The following is an 18,135-nucleotide window of genomic DNA, read 5'->3' as shown; positions in this document are numbered from 1 at the left end:
GGCGACCATTTACGTTTCGGGATATTTTAACTACTAAAATAAGTTCAATGTGTGTTTCACTCTAATGTTTTTTACCGTTGATACTGCGAAAAGTGATCAGCATCGATAGTATCGATGGTGCTATAAATTTTCCCCAGCCCTAGTAAACAGTATTCAATCAAAACTATTCTAAATAATCATAGATAATGATAATATAATATCTCGCTAATTCAATACAAGCCAGCAACGCTAACCAAGTGACGTCTTTCCAATTTAGCAGCAGATCTTCCTTGCGTCACCTTAATTGCTTTCCCATAGATATTCTGTTATTGTTGTCTGAGAGCGGCTGCAACGCAATTAAAAAGGATTTGAATCAACTAAAAGTGTCTTTGTTACTTTATAGCTTTAAACTAGTCAAAAATGTTTGCTAAGAAGAAACCAGAGCCTGCCAAGCGACGACAGCATAATTTGGCACAGGTAAATGGTTTAAACAAACAACTAGATTCGCGTCTATTTATTAATTATGACTCATCGTTTCTTTGCATTCCCCCTGCACGCTCACTCGACAGTTTGGCTTGACGGAAATACCAGATGACTTTGATCCCAGCTCTGGCTATGGGGATGACGATGGCGGAGATAGCGATCTGGAGGCAGAGCTGGCTGCCATTGCCAGTGGCGGCGGCCAGAGGCCCAAGGCGAAGCCCAAGCCAAAGCTCCTGCCACCCAGTGATTTGGACAAAATGATTGCCGACAGCTTGCGTGATGTCAGCGATGACGATGATGATGAAAATCTGGAAAATGATTCCGACCTGTTGGGCGAACTGAGTGGCATTGGCGGCTTGGAGGAGGAAGAACCAGAGACGGAAGAAGCAGCAGCTGAACCAGCGGCTGCCAACGATGAGCCTGTGCAGACTTTCCTACCCACCACCACAGTGGATACGCTGGGCATAATCAAGCAGAGGCTGGAAATGTATAAACAGGCGGAGGCGAATGCCAAGACTACCGGAGATTCCGGCAAGGCGCGACGCTTTGGTCGAGGTCTCAAAACCTTACAAGATCTGCACAAGCAGGCGGCAGCCGGAAAGACCATCAATGTGGATGATATACCGCCTGAAGTAAGTGTGAAGCCAGCTGGAGGCGCCGTCGAACCCTCGCCAGCTGTAGATGAATCTCCTGCTCCAGCCACTCCAGTGGTACAGCCCAGACGTGTGGCTCCTGCTCCGCCCACACCAACATCTCCGCCAGCTGCTACACCTGTGGAGCCTGCCGCGCCAACAAATCCCCTTGTGGCTCAAATGCGCAGCCGTCAGAGTGAATACAAAGCTGCGGCCCTGCAATTCAAGCGCAGTGGCGACACAGCCAATGCCCTGCAGTTCCTCAAGGTGGTCAAACAATTCGATGTGGTGGTAAAAATGTGCGAGGATGGGCAGGAGGTTGATCTCAGTGACATGCCGCCACCACCCGGTGAATTTCTGGAGTTCCTAGCGAAGATGAAAGACGGAGCAGCCCCCGAAGCGGCAGCAGCTCCAGAGCCGACACCGGCTCCAGCACCAGCTCCTCCGCCAGCTGCTGCCTCAACCATGCTGGAGGCACTGCAGCAGCGCCTGGAAAAGTATCAGTCTGTGGAGGCGGCTGCCAAGGCCGAGGACAACACCAGCAAGGCGCGACGCTTTGGACGGATTGTCAAGCAGTACGAGGATGCCATCAAACAGTACAAGGCGGGCAGACCAGTGGCCTACGATGAGCTGCCTGTGCCGCCAGGTTTCGGGCCACTGCCCACGACAGAGTCTGCTCCAGCAGCCGCACCATCACTGCCAACATCACCCACATCTCCGCCAGCCACGGCAAGCACTTCTGCGGGTGGAACTCCCACCGGCAGCAGCGCGGCCACACCAACGGGGCCACGAAAGGCGGCACCACCACCACCACAGCCAACAGAGCTGACGACACGCGTCACAGGCAACCATCAGAAGAGTAATCTGGCCGAGCAGCAAATGAAGCTGCTGCTGGAGCGACAAAAGGAGTTCAAGGTGGCCGCCATCGAAGCCAAGAAAGCGGGAGAAATAGATCAAGCCAAGGAGTACCTCAAGATCTACAAGGGATTCGATTCGCTGCTCAATGCAGCCAGCAGCGGCCTACCTGTGGATCTCAGCACGGTTTGTTTTCTAGAATTTGTATCATTACGTTATCAGTGACACGTTTAATCCCTTCCAGCTGCCCGTGCCGCCCTCACAGCGTGACAATTTGGAGGCCTCGTTTGCCATTGTGTCGGCAGAGGAATGCGATCCCAGCGATGACATCTGTGAGATTGGTGTACGCATGGAGGAGCAGCTGGCCAAGCAGCTGATGATGTGCAAGAATACGCGAGACCATCACAAGGCCATGGGCGATGTGGCCGGCATGAATCGGTTCGAGAATCTAGCCCTAACTGTCCAAAAGGATCTCGATCTGGTGCGTTACTCCAAGCGCAAGGGCCAGCCACTGCCCAAGTTCCACTACGAAAAGCGCAACTTCAACATTGTCCACTGCAACACAGATCTGACAGACAACGAGCTGGAAATCGTTGTGGCACGAGGCATCAACTACAATGTGCCCAATCCCAAAGAAGTGGACACCTATGTGCGAGTAGAGTTTCCACTTCTCAACGTAAGCGAAAACGGGTATAAAATCAAACTCTTTCCTAATGATATGGTGTTTCCTGTTAGGATGAATCTTTCAAGACAAAAACAAATGTGATTAAGGACACAAACAGCCCAGACTATGATGAACGCTTCAAGGTGGACATTCAGCGCACCAATCGCCAGTTTCAGCGTATCTTCAAGCGGCACGGTGTCAAGTTAGAGATATATTCCAGAGGGTGAGTGGTGCGCCGTTCGCTCACTGTACATTTACATTATTTAATCCGTACTATGGCGCTTTCCATGCATTTTAATCCCGACTAACAGAGGTGATACATTGGTTTGAGTAATTAGTAATCTGATTTATAGCATTGGAAGTCTAGATCTTAATTCAATTTACTAATTATATGGGATTAACTACCCCTACCCCTACATAAAAAGTAGCTTAAAAGTAGTAGATAGATAATGAATCATTCATTATGCTTCGATTGACAGTTATTGATGTCTCAAATTCTCTTGGTTCCCATTCATAAATCCTTTTCAATTTGGTAGCAGTCCAACAATAATAAATGGGAATATTATTTAACGGGTAGGGTTGAGATAAAGCTTCAATGTGCAACATCTTGCACACATGTATTTTGTTTTGGGACTCACCAACAATATTTGTAGCATTGTTTGCTTCTTGTGCCTTCTTTTAATGAATAAATATCTGAGGAAATCACAAGATTTAACCATTCAAGATTCAAAGACTTTTCAAATCATTATTTTACAAGGAAAGTTCTTTGATTTGGAATCCGTATCTTATTTATATATTCGCTCTTTTTATTTTTGATTTCGATATATTTCTTCTCTTTTGCTTAATAATATTTTTGCCCACTTGCATTATAATTTGAATCTCCCCTCCCGTATTCAGTAGATTTTCTGTAGATCACTGCATTTTGGTCACTGGCTTCAGCACACACATATATCTCACCGTATATGATTACTACAATAAAGTATTCATTGAATTCATTTGATTTCCCATGTGGAATGGTTTTAATAAAAGATTCTCCAAATTGTTTACGCCTCAATTCCCAACAACAACAAAATCAAACACACCTATAAAATAAACTCATCCAATGCCACGCGTTCGTTACTCGTAAATAAATCGCAACAAATAATAGCTGCAGCATAGATTGTTGTGGACTAAGTCGTAAACTGCCCCTATGTTGTTTCAGAGGATTCCTGCGTTCCGACACACTGATTGGCACCGTCAATGTGAAGCTGCAGCCGCTGGAGACCAAGTGTGACATACACGATACGTATGATGTGAGTATAGCAAAGAATATGCCAGAATGTCTGCTAATTTCGGTTTTTTTTTAATTTCCAACAGCTGATGGATGGTCGCAAGCAGGTGGGCGGCAAACTGGAGGTCAAAGTCCGCGTACGCAATCCCATACTGACGAAGCAAATCGAACACATCAACGAAAAGTGGCTGGTCCTAGACGCCGAGGGTTGAACTGGATTTCGAGAGACTTATTTATAGTGCTTTGCTTGAAGCAAACTAAAAGTATTTTGTTTAAAAGAGAACTGGGGTTCTTGATCGTTTCTGTTGTCCTCTCTCTCTCTCTGTAAATACCCACGCCCAGGCAGAGAATGCTTAATGGTTACGCTTTTGGCCAGTTCCCTGCACAGGATAAAGGCATTTTATGCATTACGAACACAACACAGATTATGTACTATATACTAAATATTGTATATGATTTATATATATATATAAAGGTTGGCTTAAGGCTGAGGCGCATGTCCAGAAGATTTGTGCCCAATGAAGTCAGTTCGAGTTCCATTCCAAGAGATAGACAGACAGATAGAGGGATAGCGCCTGGCCGTAGCCTGATTATGTTTTTCATTTACTTTTTTGTCTAAATATGTATGTGTGCCTGATAAATTGTTTTTCTGTTAAATTACAACTCCAGATACTCGACTATTTGTGAGAACGGGCTGGTCTCATTGAACACATCCACACCGCGGACTTTATAGAAACCTGCAAGAAGACACAAGATTAATCATCTCTCTGCCCCTCAAGGGAGATCTTAACTCACCATTCACTGAGCTCATCTGCCCGTTGGGTGCATACTGAAACGATGGATAGGGCAAGTGCCAGTCTCGGGATATCAGCTGCCAGTCGATAGCAAAGCCCTGGCCACCACGCTGCTTGAACCACACCTCGTAGCTCTTCAGACACTGCGTGGACTTGGGATGCTCGCGCCAGCTGATGAACACCTCGCGGTGTGTGACCTCCACAATGGACAGCTGCTGCGGTCGCTTCAGTTTCGGCCACGTGGCGGAGCATACGCGCAACAGCATCGCCCAGGGCAGCGGTATGCTGGCCGAATTGATGACCAGCTCGCTGTTATACTGCCAAATGGGACCCGTTTCGTAGAGGCGTGGCGTCTGCGCCCGACGCATGGCCTCGCGCAGTGTGGCATTGGGATACGCTGGACTGCCTGCCTGGGTCCACAGATGGTATGGATCCGTGCTCTGTGGCACCATAAGCTCCGTGATGAAGGCCGACTCATTGGCAATAGACATGTTCAGCGTGTACTTGTGATGGAAAGGCGTAATCTTGGGTACAGCCTCCTCGGGACTGAGGAAAATTGTGGCCATATACTGCCCTGGGCCGCCCATGCCACCAGAGACGGTGCGCCAGACCTGTACACTGTGCTTGGTGTCCATGTTGACCAGCTCCATGTCTGCAGCGCGACTGCCCAGCTTGGCTAGCATACCCAGTGCAGCATACACCGGTTTCTGTACGAACTGAGAGTGCGGCGGCTGCGTTTCGTTCATGCGGAAGTGGGCCAGCAGTGTGCGCTGTGTGAACTCGTGCGGATGATAGCTGAGGAAGGCATTGTCATGGCTAATGGATTCCAGACGACTCAGCGCACCGCCGGATAGCTTGGCATGCCAATGCTGCATCACAGTGGACATCAAAGTTACGCCATAGCGCACATCCGCCTGGAATTCGCGAGGTGTGCTCCAACCAGCCACAGGATCAGCTTCACTGTGGAGGAAAGCAAAGGATTTTGGTTACCTTTTAGCTGCTCGCTTTGGATTCACTTACTCATCGGCCACTGGCAGTTGCTTGAGATTCGGATACTTCTCGTAGATCTGTGCCAGCAAAGATAGCGACGCATTGACGATCTCCACGGCAGTGCCATTGAGTCCCTTGCGATGAAAGCTGAGCACATCGATGGGACAGTGCACCATACGTTGATTGCACAGCTCGAGCAGCTTCCAGCAACGCGGATGACCGTTGAGGGACTTGAACAGGCCTGCTGGACCACGAAGAGCGCGGTACATGGGCAGATTCGAGCTGGAATGTCCATGGGCAGCACCCGCCTTGCTAAGACCGCGACGCACGGCCTGGACATAGTCCAGGTAGTAGTCCACTGTAAGATTGAGCGTATTGTAGCCATGCAGATCCGGCTCGTTCCAGGTCTCGTAACGCCAGTTGGCCATGCGGGCAGAGCCATGTCTTACTGCAGAAGGAGCGAGGAATAGGATTGAGTTTTTGGTTTCATAAACTGCCCTTCCAGTCCCCCACACACTCACCTATCTGATGATTAAGGGTTGTCTTCACCAGGTGGTCCCAGAAGAAGGAGATCTGCTGTGGATTCTCCGTAAAGACCTGCCCCGGATTCCCCATAAACTCCAGCACCGGCGACAGGCGCAGTTCCTCGTGCAGAAAGTCAATGAAAGTGTCAAACTTACCAAAGTCGTACATGGGCACACCGCTCATGTCGTACTGCAGGAAATGCACCAGCTCCAGCAGCCAGTGGATGCGTATGTGGGTCACAGCGCCCACCGGCAGGGCTGCTATTTGCCGCAGATTCATTTGCAGCTCGGGTGCGGCCAGGGCGGCGCTAATCCCCTCATGATCGATATCACCGGCTGGACAGAAGCCCACGCCCGTCCAGAAGTGCGACAACGGATGGTACACCACATCACCGCTGGTATAGTGGGCGTGGACGTTGTGTCCGGACACGCAAAGCAGCAGCAGAAGGAGCAACGGCGATGGCAACATTTCGAATGATTAGCGGTCCTCTCTCGTCGAAATCAATTCCGCTTTTGTTTGTTGTCTTCGATTTGTCCGATGCCGAATGCTGATAAGAGCCGCCCCTCGCACGATGTGTCGTGTGTCTGTATCTGTTGCCCGCCTTCAATCGTCGGCCGAGCCGTGCAGGGCAGGGCAGGGCTTAGAGCCCTCACCGTGTCGTGACGTCACAGGAGGCTGCTGCTGCTGCTGCTGGTGCTGCTGCTGTGGAGCAACAGCGTGCCAGTTTATCCACTCTCGCTCTTTCTCTCTCTTTCTATGTCTATAAGTATGTCTCTCCTTTGTCTGCCTGGTGTCTCCCCCAAAACGGTGTGGCAAAAGAAATGACAAAAACATGCAAGAGAGGCTTTCATCGTTGACCGCAGCTGTTGATACCCTTGCAGGTGGATGGTGGATCTTAATCTTGATTAGTTTGTATGAATTGTAGAGGAACGCATGAAAGATCAGTATTTTGATAACTGTAAGCATCCTTCCAATAGCTGCTCTATTTAAAAGAAACCTTAAAATGGTTTTTGGATGGAGCTCAAGTCTGATGACTGAGTTAAGTAAGCTTTTACCTCTTGCAAGAGTATACAAAGAGCAGTCACACAAACCTGGAGCGGGGACACATTGAATTGCAATCCCTCATTAGGGGTGGAAAAATGTGAGAGGCCGGTTGTCGGTATATTAATATATGTGCATACATATATGTGTATGTGTGCGTCTGTGTGGGTGCACATCGCGTGCCTGTGTTGGGGGAGTAAAAGGTGTGACAAAGATAATATTTCACGCATCTCGGCGATAATATAGCAATAACATTCTCATAACACATATCACATCCGAGGGTGGACTGGTCCCCGACTTGTGTGTAAAATGTTTGTTTCTCCCCAAACGAATGAATGTCCGATTTACAGGATTATAAGGAATTGAAGTAAATTCAATAAGAACATCAGGCGGCTTTGGTCACGAAAATTAATTGGGGTTGTTATCTGCAAAATCTGAGGATGGCAGAAAATACAAAACACTAAGAGCCTCTAATCCGAGTGTCTGTTTTTGATGTGTTAATGCAGGATAGGATAGCAATAGGATTTTGTAGAGCTTAAATTAATTAGATTTTATATTTAATCGCCTTTTATTTTTTAAAGTATTAAATTGGATTCAATAGTTAGGTAATTTCTGAAGAGAAATTGAATAGAGGATTATCTGATATTCCCCTTACTTGATTTCACAACATAATTTTCTGGGGAATACCCAAAGAATTCGTATGTGTATGCAAAAGCATTATCTATTATTCGCTGATGGATTAATTGATTTTATAGCTTCACTCTCTGTCGTCAATATTCAATATTGCACAATGAAAAGCAATTACTCTAATGGCCACAGAAGTTGGGCGATGATAACTAGGTCCCTGACTACCGGCCGTTGGCAGAATCAGATAAGTGTGGCCCTAACTGGCATGTGGCATGAATCCAGTTAGCCATATCCTCCGGCTAGGTCGTGTCAGTGCCTCGTTGGCAATGTCACCGAACACTTGGGTAATTGAAATGCCGACACAGAAAACGCGCTTGCATCCGTATCCCCGCCGGACATCCCCGTACCGGACACCCTCAGTGAATCGGAATGCCTTTAGCCATGAGGCACGTCCGCCACCACCACCGCCGCCGCTTCCGAAGACTCTGGAGCATCCCGTGTTCGAAGACATACGAACAATAATGTCCGTGCTGAAGGCCAGTGGCCTAATGCCCATCTACGAGCAGGTCTCCAGCTACAAAGTGGGTCCACCCACCAAGACCAACGAGTTCTACTCGTTCTTTGTGCGAGGCGTGGTCCATGCCCTGACCATCTTCAACGTGTACAGCCTGTTCACGCCCAGCTCGGCGCAGCTGTTCTACTCCTACCGCGAGACAGATAATGTCAATCAGTGGATCGAGCTGCTGCTCTGCATTCTCACCTACACGCTGACTGTGTTTGTGTGTGCGCGCAACACTAAGCACGTCCTGCGGGTCATGAACGAGATCCTGCAGCTGGACGAGGAAGTGCGCCGTCTGTTTGGTGCCAATTTGAGTCAGAACTTTGGCTTTTCGGTGAAATATCTAGTGGGAATTACCGCTTGTCAGACCTACATCATAGTGCTGAAGATCTATGCGGTGGAGGGCGTGATCACGCCCACCTCCTACGTACTGCTGGCCTTCTATGCTGTACAGAATGGTCTGACAGCCACGTACATTGTGTTTGCCTCCGCACTGCTGCGCATCGTGTATATTCGTTTTCACTTCATCAATCAGCTGCTCAATGGGTACACCTATGTCCAGCAGCAGCGTCGGAAGGGCGGCAATCGACGAACGACGGCAGCGCCCTCGCTAATGGAGCACTTTCCCGAGGACTCGCTGTTCATCTATCGCATGCACAACAAATTGCTGCGCATCTACAAGGGCATCAACGATTGCTGCAATCTGATACTGGTGTCCTTTCTGGGCTACTCCTTCTACACGGTCACCACGAACTGCTACAATCTCTTTGTTCAGATCACCGCCAAGGGAATGGTCTCATCGAATATTCTTCAATGGTGCTTCGCCTGGCTGTGCATGCATGTCTCCCTGCTGGCTCTGTTGTCGCGTAGCTGTGGTCTAACCACAAGAGAGGTGGGGACTTAATCTCTACCAGGATCAAGCTATACACTAATGAGTATATTTGCAGGCCAATGCCACGTCCCAAATACTGGCCAGGGTCTATGCCAAGAGCAAGGAGTATCAGAATATTGTGAGCCTACAATAAAAAAAGCGAAGGTACTCCATAGACTCAGCTCTCTATTTATATTCCCTTTCTCTGCTGTAGATTGATAAATTTCTAACCAAAAGCATCAAGCAGGAAGTACAATTCACGGCCTATGGTTTCTTTGCCATCGATAATTCCACACTCTTCAAGGTGATTCTTATACTGTACATAATAAAAAGTTCAAGTAAATAATTAAACCTTGGAAAACTTCAGATCTTTTCAGCTGTGACCACTTATTTGGTAATTTTGATACAATTCAAACAGCTGGAGGACTCTAAAGTGGAGGACCATGCACAGGAACAGCCACAGACTTGAATATAAATTATATTTTGTGTCTCTCAAATGTATTTTCTATACAAATATTACGACAATTTAACTAATAGCAAACAATAGAAATCAAAGCAATACAAAAACCAAAAACAAGGGAATTTTCTTTTTTTTTTTCAAAAATAAAAATAACAAAAATGCACCAAAGTCTAGCAGATAATACAATTTGGAAGGATTGTTTTGAATTTTTGAACCGACGCCCTGCCTTAAGGGTAGTTTATTATAATGAAACGAAAAATTATTTATTGATTTGTGGAACGTAAGATTTGTGTGAGGTTTGCTTGCCTCCTTTTGTCTAGTGCTTATATCTAAATGGTCCTAACAGTTCAACACTTTGGACTTGCGACGCGTCTCCCCGAACAGGAATGAGCAAATGCGATCCAACAGAAAGGCACCAATGATGTCCATCACGAGGACAGTGATCAATACGCGACGAAACTATAAAGATAATTTTACAAAATTAATTTATAAACTCGACAAAAGTGTGGGGTACTACGTACATCTGTGGGGAAATCGAAAATTTCGAAAAATTCCGTCAAATCGGGCACCAGGCCCGTGGACAAAAGCAACACCAAAGAGGCTGAGGCGCCAATGGCATACACCAGCATGCGATTGGAGCGCAAACTCTCCATGAAGGGATGACCCTAGTAATAGTAAAGTAAATAGATTATAGAGTTACACTCGTCTGGGTTTAGTGTATTTCTTACCTTATAGTTGACTGCAATGGTGGCCACCTGCAGTGATATGCAAATAATGTAGACCGTGCTGTTCACAATGTTTGGATCGAATTTAGTCTTCTCCTCGGCATCCATGTCAATAAACAGCTTTACCTTGCCCACTCTGTGAGAGGAAAAGGAAACAGTTAACACTTAGAATTGGAGTGTGAATCCATTTCGACGCACCTTGGTGGTGCCAATTTGGTGGCTTCACTGGTCAAATAATAGAGCGTTCCAAAATGCACTGCAAATTGCGTGAGGATCGTGGAAATTGTGTAGAAATTGAAGATGTTTGGCAGTGGTGCCACCTTGGACAGAGTTTTCAGTGGCTGCAACATTTAAATTGTGAGTACAGAGAGTAGAACGAGAATTTATTATAATTGGATGTACCTTGGATCGAGTGATGAAGAGAAAACAGGCAGCTATAAAGATGCCCTGCATGGTGGCCTGAGTATCGCTGAATTTGATGCCATCAATGTACAGCACGGACTGGCAATAGGCCTGAATGAGTGAATTCAATGCGAGGATCTTGAACATCTGCAGTGTGGTGACCAGAGTGCAGCGTCCCTGCTTGATTATGTGATTGACTGTTAGGAAAAACAAGAAAAAGGTACATCAGAAATGATCCTAAGAGACAGAGACCTCTCAAGCGCTACTCACCGCACATGATCGATGACGATTTGCTGGTGAATGGCGCCGCAATGGAGGCATCTCCCAGCTTAACCATCGTCTGCTCTTCCAAGTCGCGCAGAGCGCTCTGCATACGAGCCTGCGACTGAGTGATATGCTCCTGTCGCCGACGCAGAGCACGCTCTCGCGGGCTCAACTGTTGGTTGGCAGCTTGAGCAGCGGCGGCCGTGGCTGCAGCGGCTGCAGCATTGGCCAGCTGCTGTTCCTCCTCGGTACGCTTGCGCTTCGCTGGCGCACTGGTGAGCAGTGAGACGCCCACATTGGCGTGCTTCAAAGCGCCCACATCGTTGGTGCCATCACCGCACATGAGCGTGCAGAAGCCCAACTGTTTGAGTGTGGTGATCACAAACTCCTTTTGCTTGGGTGCGAAGCGGGCACAGACCGTCACCTGGGGCAGCAGCTGACGCATATACTGGGGCTGGTTATGCTGTAGATGCAGCAATCCCTCGCCAGTGATGCACAGATCGTGTGTGGCCAGCATGAGAGAGATGCTGCGGCTGCGCTCGTCCAGCGTATATGACTGCTCTCCATCGACGGATATCCAGCTCCAGGTTTCGCGCTTTGACGGCTCGGGCGGTGTCAGAATGAGCAGCTTCTTGCGTGTGAATCGCAGCTCCTTGGCCACATGACAGGCTGTCAGGGGGCTGTCGCCAGTGATCATAACCACCTTGTGGGAGGATTGTATGAGTTCTTTTATCACAGACTTGGAGTCGGGTTTCATGGGGCACGAGATGATCACAAAGCCGGCAAAGGTGAGATCGCATTCAACTTCATCGCGCTTCAGTTCGCGTATTCTCTGTGCACCCAGGCTGCCAAACTCCTTGATACCCAGTGCCAGTACACGAGCGCCACGACGAGCATATTCCAGGTAAATCTGCGAATAAATATTCAGTTTGGCTCTCCTGTTTGAAGGAATAAATGTGCACTCACCTTCTCATAGTCCGATGGCACTTCACGCAGCATATTCTGAATGACTTCGGGGGCTCCCTTGACGGCGCCAATATGCTTCACTTCGTTGGAGTAGGGCATCAGGTAGCCAGCAAGGACGGACATGCGCTTGAGGGCCGACGAGAAGTGATAGCGTTGGATGATCTTCAAAGGCTTCAGCTGCGCCCGCTTCGGTATGACACTGTCCATCTTTGTGAGGGTCCAATCGACGGCTGCCAACGTGGCTTTCTCCAGCGGATCTCCCACCAGTCCATCATCCAGCAGGGCCAGCGAGTGGCAGCAGGCCAGCACCTGGACAGTGTTCGCCTCTGCCTGCTCAATGGGCACACAGGTGCCATTCGAAGTGAGGCCCGCAATGCCCTCCACCATGAGGTTGTCCGTGGTCAGCGTTCCCGTCTTGTCGAAGCAGCAGATCTGAACCTTTCCGGCGAACGGAATGCGGAAGGGTTCCGTACAGAATACAAACAATTTGGTCAACTGAATCAGCGACGTATTGACGGCCAGGGTGAGCTCAATGGGCAGATCCGGAGGTATGATGGCAGTCAGAATTAGTGTGCACTCCAGGAAGAGCTTGTAGCGATTGCGCTCCAGATCCTCGCTGCCCTTGACCCACACATAGGAGGCGGCGGCCACAGCGAATACCATGAGGAAGGCAATAAACGCAAAGGTCTCCTTGTTGTTTTCCGTTGCGCGATTGGCACCGAACAGAATCGTGCGCAAGAGTTTGCCCTGCGATGTGTTGAATCCCGTCCGGATCACATAGCCAATGCAGCCACCATCCGGGGCACGCAGCGATTCCTTGGTGGGGGCCGTGTGCTGGACCACTTTGGTGCCACCAAAGAGCACAAACAGCTTGCCATCACCATCCACGTCCAGTTCGGTGTCCAGGCTGTCCAACGACTCCAAAGATTCTTTCATCAGCGGCACCGATTCGCCCGTCAGCATGGATTCATCCACAATGCAGGTGCCGCGCAGGATAACCAGGTCACAGGGCACAATATTATCGTTCTGGGAGCGCGTCACGGACACCAAATCGCCAGGCAGCAGCTCGTCCGAGCCAATGTGGCGCCATTTGTTCTGACGAAAGGCATAGATCAGGTACGGTTTGTTGCCCATTTTCCGAATCTCGGACATGTTCCGCAGCTGCTGCTTCACAATGGTGCACTCGAAGGCAATCAGCATGAAGAGCGTGAAGAGGGAGTAGTACCAGTAGTCGTCCATGCACCACAGCCCCACGGAGAACACTTGGAACACAAAGAACGGGGCCGTGGCGCGTTCAAGAAAGAGTTCGTGGAACTCTGGCACCACCATGTCCATCTCGTTATTGCCATACGTGGTCGTGGCTCGCTTCACAGCCTCGTCTGACTCCAGTCCTCGGGAGGCGGCATAGTTTTTCAGCAGTCCATTGACGGGAAATTCGACGGCTCGGAATGTTTTCCTATCCTCGTTCCACACATATTTTGTCTTCTGAAAGACCAGAAAATACTCTGTTGTGCCATCCTCCAGCTTGGTGGCGCGGATCGGAACTATCTTTGAGTTGCCATTGTTTGCTGTGGGCACCACCTTGGCGAGGACATTCAGGGCCGGCAGCTTCGTTTTGCGGCAGGTGAGAAAGGCCAAGACGTGAACGCTCCAGTAGCAGAAGAGTAATGTGAGAACGTGCAGAAATGCTATGGCTAGAACGGCTATGAAGCCAATGTCATTCCAGGCAATGGTCGAGTCCGCTGTGGTCTGGTTTTCCGACGAGATCAACTCCTGAGCGGTGGCCACAGCCACATCACTGCCGCCGTACACGTAGATGCATAAGTATAGGGCGGTCAGGTATAGCGGGACAAAGGGCAAAACCACGCCGCTCAGTGGCGTTGGTATGCGCACGTGTAGGGTCACATATTCCACCAGATCGTCCAGGTTGCCGGCCGTCGTCGCCGTCGCCCCGTTTTTGAGGAGCCTTTGCTTTGGATCGGTGTCGCCGGCAGCGCCTTCAGTTATTTCGTCTCTCGTACTCATGGGTTCAGCCTGACTCTTTCAGTCTCCGTATGTGTCTTTTCTTACAGATTAAATACGATTTTTTACAGAAGTTTCATAGCGGCAAAAACAAAATGTGAAAAAAAGAAGCAACGTCGTCGAACCTAGAAAACTGTGTGCCAGCTGTGTGTCCTATCGATATAGATATACATATATATCGATATATTGCATCAGCTGGGTATTGACGTTTGCCAACACTTTACTTGGAATCTTTACTTTACAGTTATCAATTTTATGTGTTTTACACAAATCACAAATTCTATTGTTAATTCAGCCTGTTGTACATGTCTCTTTCCTATGCCTTTCCAATTATATATTTTCCTGAATATTAAAATGTAGCGAGCAATCTCCTCGAGATATGTCGCTAAATTCTGTTGATACACCATGTCGATTTTTATGTACATGCATACATTGTATCTACATTTGTATGTATGAAAATCAACCAATAATTTTTAAACAAGATGTTATCAGCGTAAGCGAAATTAAAAAATTGCATATACTCGCAATTTCAAACATTTTAAGTCTGCGCCATCTATTCGAAGTCTATTGCCTTCGATGGTAATAAAACCATCGTCATTAGCCGATTAGTGGCAAACAAAAGTCCGCAAAAGTTTTTTTTTTTTTTCGAAAAAAGTTAAATAATTAATTAAGAGAAAGTCCCCGAAGTTCCCTATGTTGTGACTACATCGAATTCATTTACAAATACATGACAGTGCTTATTTTAGTTCCCTTCCGTGACTAGGGCGTCTACCAGAAGCAGAGCACATGTTTGGTTAATCGGATAGACAAAGGACACGTTAAATTCAGCAATTCGTCCATCAATCCAAGAAGCACTAAAGTGCTCATTGAATTTCAAAAGCCATTTATTCCTTGAAAATCTTTTTATTTAGTGTTAATTTTAATTTGTAAAGACAGGAACTTAAAAGTATTAAAGAACTGCTCACATTTGTTGTTCTTTTCTATGCAAAGCCCTGGTACAAAGCACCGTCAGCCTCTGCGTCAGGAAACGACTTGCAACTTTGGAAGGATCTGAATCAGTATGAAAATATCAACTTAAATATAGCTGTTGAATTTTTGTTTGTCCGAAGAGCCAGTTGTGCTGGGTTTGTTAAATAAAGGTATTCGAAAATTTAGTTTAATTAAAGAACTAACTGTGCATACAATACATTTTTAGTGTTGGGAAAATAGGAAACGGTATTTTTGCACAGGCTAACACAACACACACACGCATGCACACGGGAATAGCTGATGGTGTGTTTTTCGGCGGTAATATTCATTCATCGAGAGTATCCATGGGAGACTTCATTGACGGGTCAGTGGGTTTGCCTGCAGCAGCAAAGGCCTTCTGTATGTCTGTCTGGGACTCGCGCTTGGGAGTAACTCGCTTGTGTTCATTGGTGAAACTCACACTGATGCGCCCGCTGCCACGGACAGCGGACATTGGTGGACGCATCAGTGGCGTGGACAGACGAGCAGCAGCTGCCACTGGGGGTGGTGGTTGTTGTTGGTAGGAGGCGTTTGTGGGGGGACTGAGAGTTTTTGTGGATGTCTCCTTTCGTACATCCACGACGAGCGCCTCGCGACGTGCATTATCCTGGAACTGTTTGACGCGATCCTTCATTTCTGTCTCGCGCTTGATTTCCTTTGAGATTTCGGCGCGACGCTTGTTGTCGTATCGCTCCATGGCCTGCTGATCGCGCTGCTTGTTGCGCTCCACGATGAGATCGGCGATTTCCAGGCGCTTCTTCATGAGCGCCTCCTTGTCCAGCTTCTGAAACATCTCTGGCCAAACGCCTTTCTCCTTCTTCACCAGCACGATGCGGGCCTCGTTCTTGAAGATGCGGCAAAAGCTGAACAAAAATATCAGAGAATTATTATCGGAGGAAGAAATGGGGGGTAAATATATGGAAATTCACCTGGCCATCTCGTCGATCTCTTGGGCCAGATGACGCTCAAAGAATATTGGTGGATTGTTGAACTTTAAGTACTGGGGCAGCAGGACAACGTCCGGCTTGCGTGTCACCAGACGGTTCAGTTCAATGGAAATTTTGATGTCCTCCTCGGTCTGCGATATCTGCACCATGATGAGCTTCGCTTCCGTTGCCGGTATGCTGTCGACTGAGCAATCGCCTGCTGCTCAAACTTATGTTATAGGCTGCCCGGACTTTGGGAGTGTTCGTTCAGGCTGACAACTGCGACAGGGCCAACACTACAATGGCATACTACCCGCACAACTGTTCACTTGGAGTGCATATTGCTTCGATTTACTTTAATTTGAATATTAACCAGTCTTTGAATAGCCACGCCGGTCGCCCTGTCTATCGACCAAACAACGATTGGCCATGCACCCCCTGATTGGGACTCGGCCGGGACTTCACTCCCAGACACACACCACCTGTAACATTTTATGCATTTGCATTTTTCGGCAAGACAAGATAACGTGGCCTAGTCCAGGGCGCCAGCTAGGAGCAGCCTGCCTGCTATGCTCCTACTCCCCTGATTGAATTAGTCGCAGTTCCAACACGCAAGGCGAATTCCTATTTGCATAGCACATGCCACTCAATAACAGTTTCCCTCGACATTGATTGGCAAACGGGCTAGTGTTTTATGGAGTCCATGCCATGACGCGTACATATTTTACCATTTATTTGTTTTATTTGATTCCCTCCTCGATAATGTGCCTTGTAAATTAGAAAACTTTATGGGAATGACAAATGTTTTGATTTGTTTAGTTGGCGCGACCTTTCAACATTGTTTTATAGCTGACGATTGCAATGTTAGATTGCATTTGCCTGCATGAACAGGCTATAAGAACAGTAGACCAAAAGATTTCTTACTTTAAGCTCAGAAGGCGTAACAATAGATCTCAAAATTCATACCTAAAACTGTTGAATGAGTTCTTCTGACACATTTAAATGTCTGCCAAATGCTAGGGTTCAAATAATACATTTTAATTGGCATGAGGACCGTGGAAACCAGCCAAAATGTAGTTATAAGAACCAACGCGGTAGCTATGGAAACTTCAAGTTCATTCACTCTTTTCTAAAGGGTGATCACAGCAAGCAGATGATTACGATACAAGAGTTTCATGCATGCTGTGTATACTTAGTAGCTTTACAGAATTAATTACCAACTAAAAGAACATAATTGTTTCTTATCTTTTACAGAAACTACTGAGCATTGATGGTATTTATTGTACTTTCAGGCAGAACTTTAGCCACTTTGCGGGGCTCCTTAATGGTAGTCAGTGGACACTGCATTTCGCTCCAGCCCACTGGGACCATGGGCACACGGGTTTTGCGAGCATCGCTGGCATAGGCCACCACCACACCGAGCTCTGTTTCGGCAGTGGTTAGGAGAAATGATTGTTCCATTTGATTGATGACACGAGCCAGTATCACATCGCCAGGCTTGAAGGACTTGTATATGTCGACACGATCCTTTTCCGTTTCCCGCACATCCTCCTTTCGCAGTAGACCGCGATAGCTGCTCTCCAGCAAGACGTTTCGCACACAGAAGATGGCACATTTGGCGAACTTTGGTGTTGTGACCAGCACGCGGGCTGTGACGACGTCCCCAGTAGCCGGAATGGTCAGGTGGAAGCCCGGCTTGTGGACGCTCACAACCTGGCACTGTTCATTGGAAAATCGGTTGCTTCAATTCATTGGCATAGAATACTACCGGCTAACTTACGTTTTCTCCGGGTTCTTCAATGTTGACGACCCCCGACTTGGAGGCGTAGATATAGCCGTTCTGTTCGTACGTGCCTATGCCCAACACCACATTGTCCTCTATGCGGCACAAGCGTTCTCCTGGCAAGCACACAATTGTATCTTCGTCGCGTTCTGTGCTCATTTTTCTAAACCGCAATTTTTTGTTACAATAATATAAATAATGCGGCAAAATGTCACATGTGAGTGCAGGGCTTATCGATACTATCGATACATGTGCTGCTGTCGCTTTCCAGTACTTACTCTTGTTGCTT

The 18,135-nt window shown here is 47.7% G+C and overlaps 6 protein-coding genes across 7 annotated transcripts; 2 read left to right on the top strand and 4 right to left on the bottom strand.

Annotated features, from left to right (window-relative positions):
- The first annotated feature begins 149 nt into the window (after positions 1-149).
- Positions 150-4,487, top strand: LOC117900460 (coiled-coil and C2 domain-containing protein 1-like). Of its 2 annotated transcripts, none has more exons than XM_034810835.1 (6): positions 150-456; positions 549-2,135; positions 2,194-2,625; positions 2,685-2,836; positions 3,761-3,905; positions 3,970-4,487. In XM_034810835.1, exons 1-6 carry the CDS (start codon positions 400-402, stop codon positions 4,093-4,095), a joined length of 2,499 nt encoding a protein of 832 aa, XP_034666726.1. In that variant the 5' UTR covers positions 150-399; the 3' UTR covers positions 4,096-4,487. The 2 variants fall into 2 exon arrangements, with proteins under 2 accessions (XP_034666726.1, XP_034666727.1); XM_034810836.1 differs by having other exon boundaries at positions 152-456; positions 3,815-3,905.
- Positions 4,488-4,529: 42 nt separating this feature from the next.
- LOC117900461 (alpha-L-iduronidase) lies at positions 4,530-7,066 on the bottom strand. The gene is made up of 4 exons (XM_034810837.1): positions 6,189-7,066; positions 5,698-6,115; positions 4,679-5,637; positions 4,530-4,620 (listed from the first exon to the last, which is right to left on the bottom strand). Exons 1-4 carry the CDS (start codon positions 6,658-6,660, stop codon positions 4,541-4,543), a joined length of 1,929 nt encoding a protein of 642 aa, XP_034666728.1. The 5' UTR covers positions 6,661-7,066; the 3' UTR covers positions 4,530-4,540.
- Positions 7,067-7,877: 811 nt separating this feature from the next.
- Positions 7,878-9,961, top strand: LOC117900462 (gustatory and pheromone receptor 32a). The gene is made up of 4 exons (XM_034810838.1): positions 7,878-9,311; positions 9,367-9,429; positions 9,505-9,594; positions 9,658-9,961. Exons 1-4 carry the CDS (start codon positions 8,133-8,135, stop codon positions 9,757-9,759), a joined length of 1,434 nt encoding a protein of 477 aa, XP_034666729.1. The 5' UTR covers positions 7,878-8,132; the 3' UTR covers positions 9,760-9,961.
- A 26-nt stretch (positions 9,962-9,987) lies between these two features.
- Positions 9,988-14,275, bottom strand: LOC117900457 (manganese-transporting ATPase 13A1). The gene is made up of 7 exons (XM_034810829.1): positions 12,108-14,275; positions 11,148-12,051; positions 10,878-11,074; positions 10,674-10,816; positions 10,479-10,611; positions 10,272-10,415; positions 9,988-10,209 (listed from the first exon to the last, which is right to left on the bottom strand). Exons 1-7 carry the CDS (start codon positions 14,130-14,132, stop codon positions 10,090-10,092), a joined length of 3,666 nt encoding a protein of 1,221 aa, XP_034666720.1. The 5' UTR covers positions 14,133-14,275; the 3' UTR covers positions 9,988-10,089.
- Positions 14,276-15,254: 979 nt separating this feature from the next.
- Positions 15,255-16,353, bottom strand: LOC117900465. Its single transcript, XM_034810840.1, has 2 exons — positions 16,067-16,353; positions 15,255-16,000 (listed from the first exon to the last, which is right to left on the bottom strand). The coding sequence occupies exons 1-2, from the start codon at positions 16,231-16,233 to the stop codon at positions 15,424-15,426; spliced, it is 744 nt and encodes a 247-aa protein (XP_034666731.1). The 5' UTR covers positions 16,234-16,353; the 3' UTR covers positions 15,255-15,423.
- Positions 16,354-17,297: 944 nt separating this feature from the next.
- LOC117900466 (exosome complex component CSL4) lies at positions 17,298-18,077 on the bottom strand. Its single transcript, XM_034810841.1, has 2 exons — positions 17,844-18,077; positions 17,298-17,782 (listed from the first exon to the last, which is right to left on the bottom strand). Exons 1-2 carry the CDS (start codon positions 18,003-18,005, stop codon positions 17,321-17,323), a joined length of 624 nt encoding a protein of 207 aa, XP_034666732.1. The 5' UTR covers positions 18,006-18,077; the 3' UTR covers positions 17,298-17,320.
- Between the last annotated feature and the right edge of the window lie 58 nt (positions 18,078-18,135).

Source organism: Drosophila subobscura, chromosome U (assembly GCF_008121235.1).
Source record: "Drosophila subobscura isolate 14011-0131.10 chromosome U, UCBerk_Dsub_1.0, whole genome shotgun sequence".
Lineage (NCBI taxonomy): Eukaryota > Metazoa > Arthropoda > Insecta > Diptera > Drosophilidae > Drosophila > Drosophila subobscura.
The sequence above is the reverse complement of the archived record's forward strand: the minus strand, read 5'-3'. Positions and strand labels throughout refer to the sequence as shown.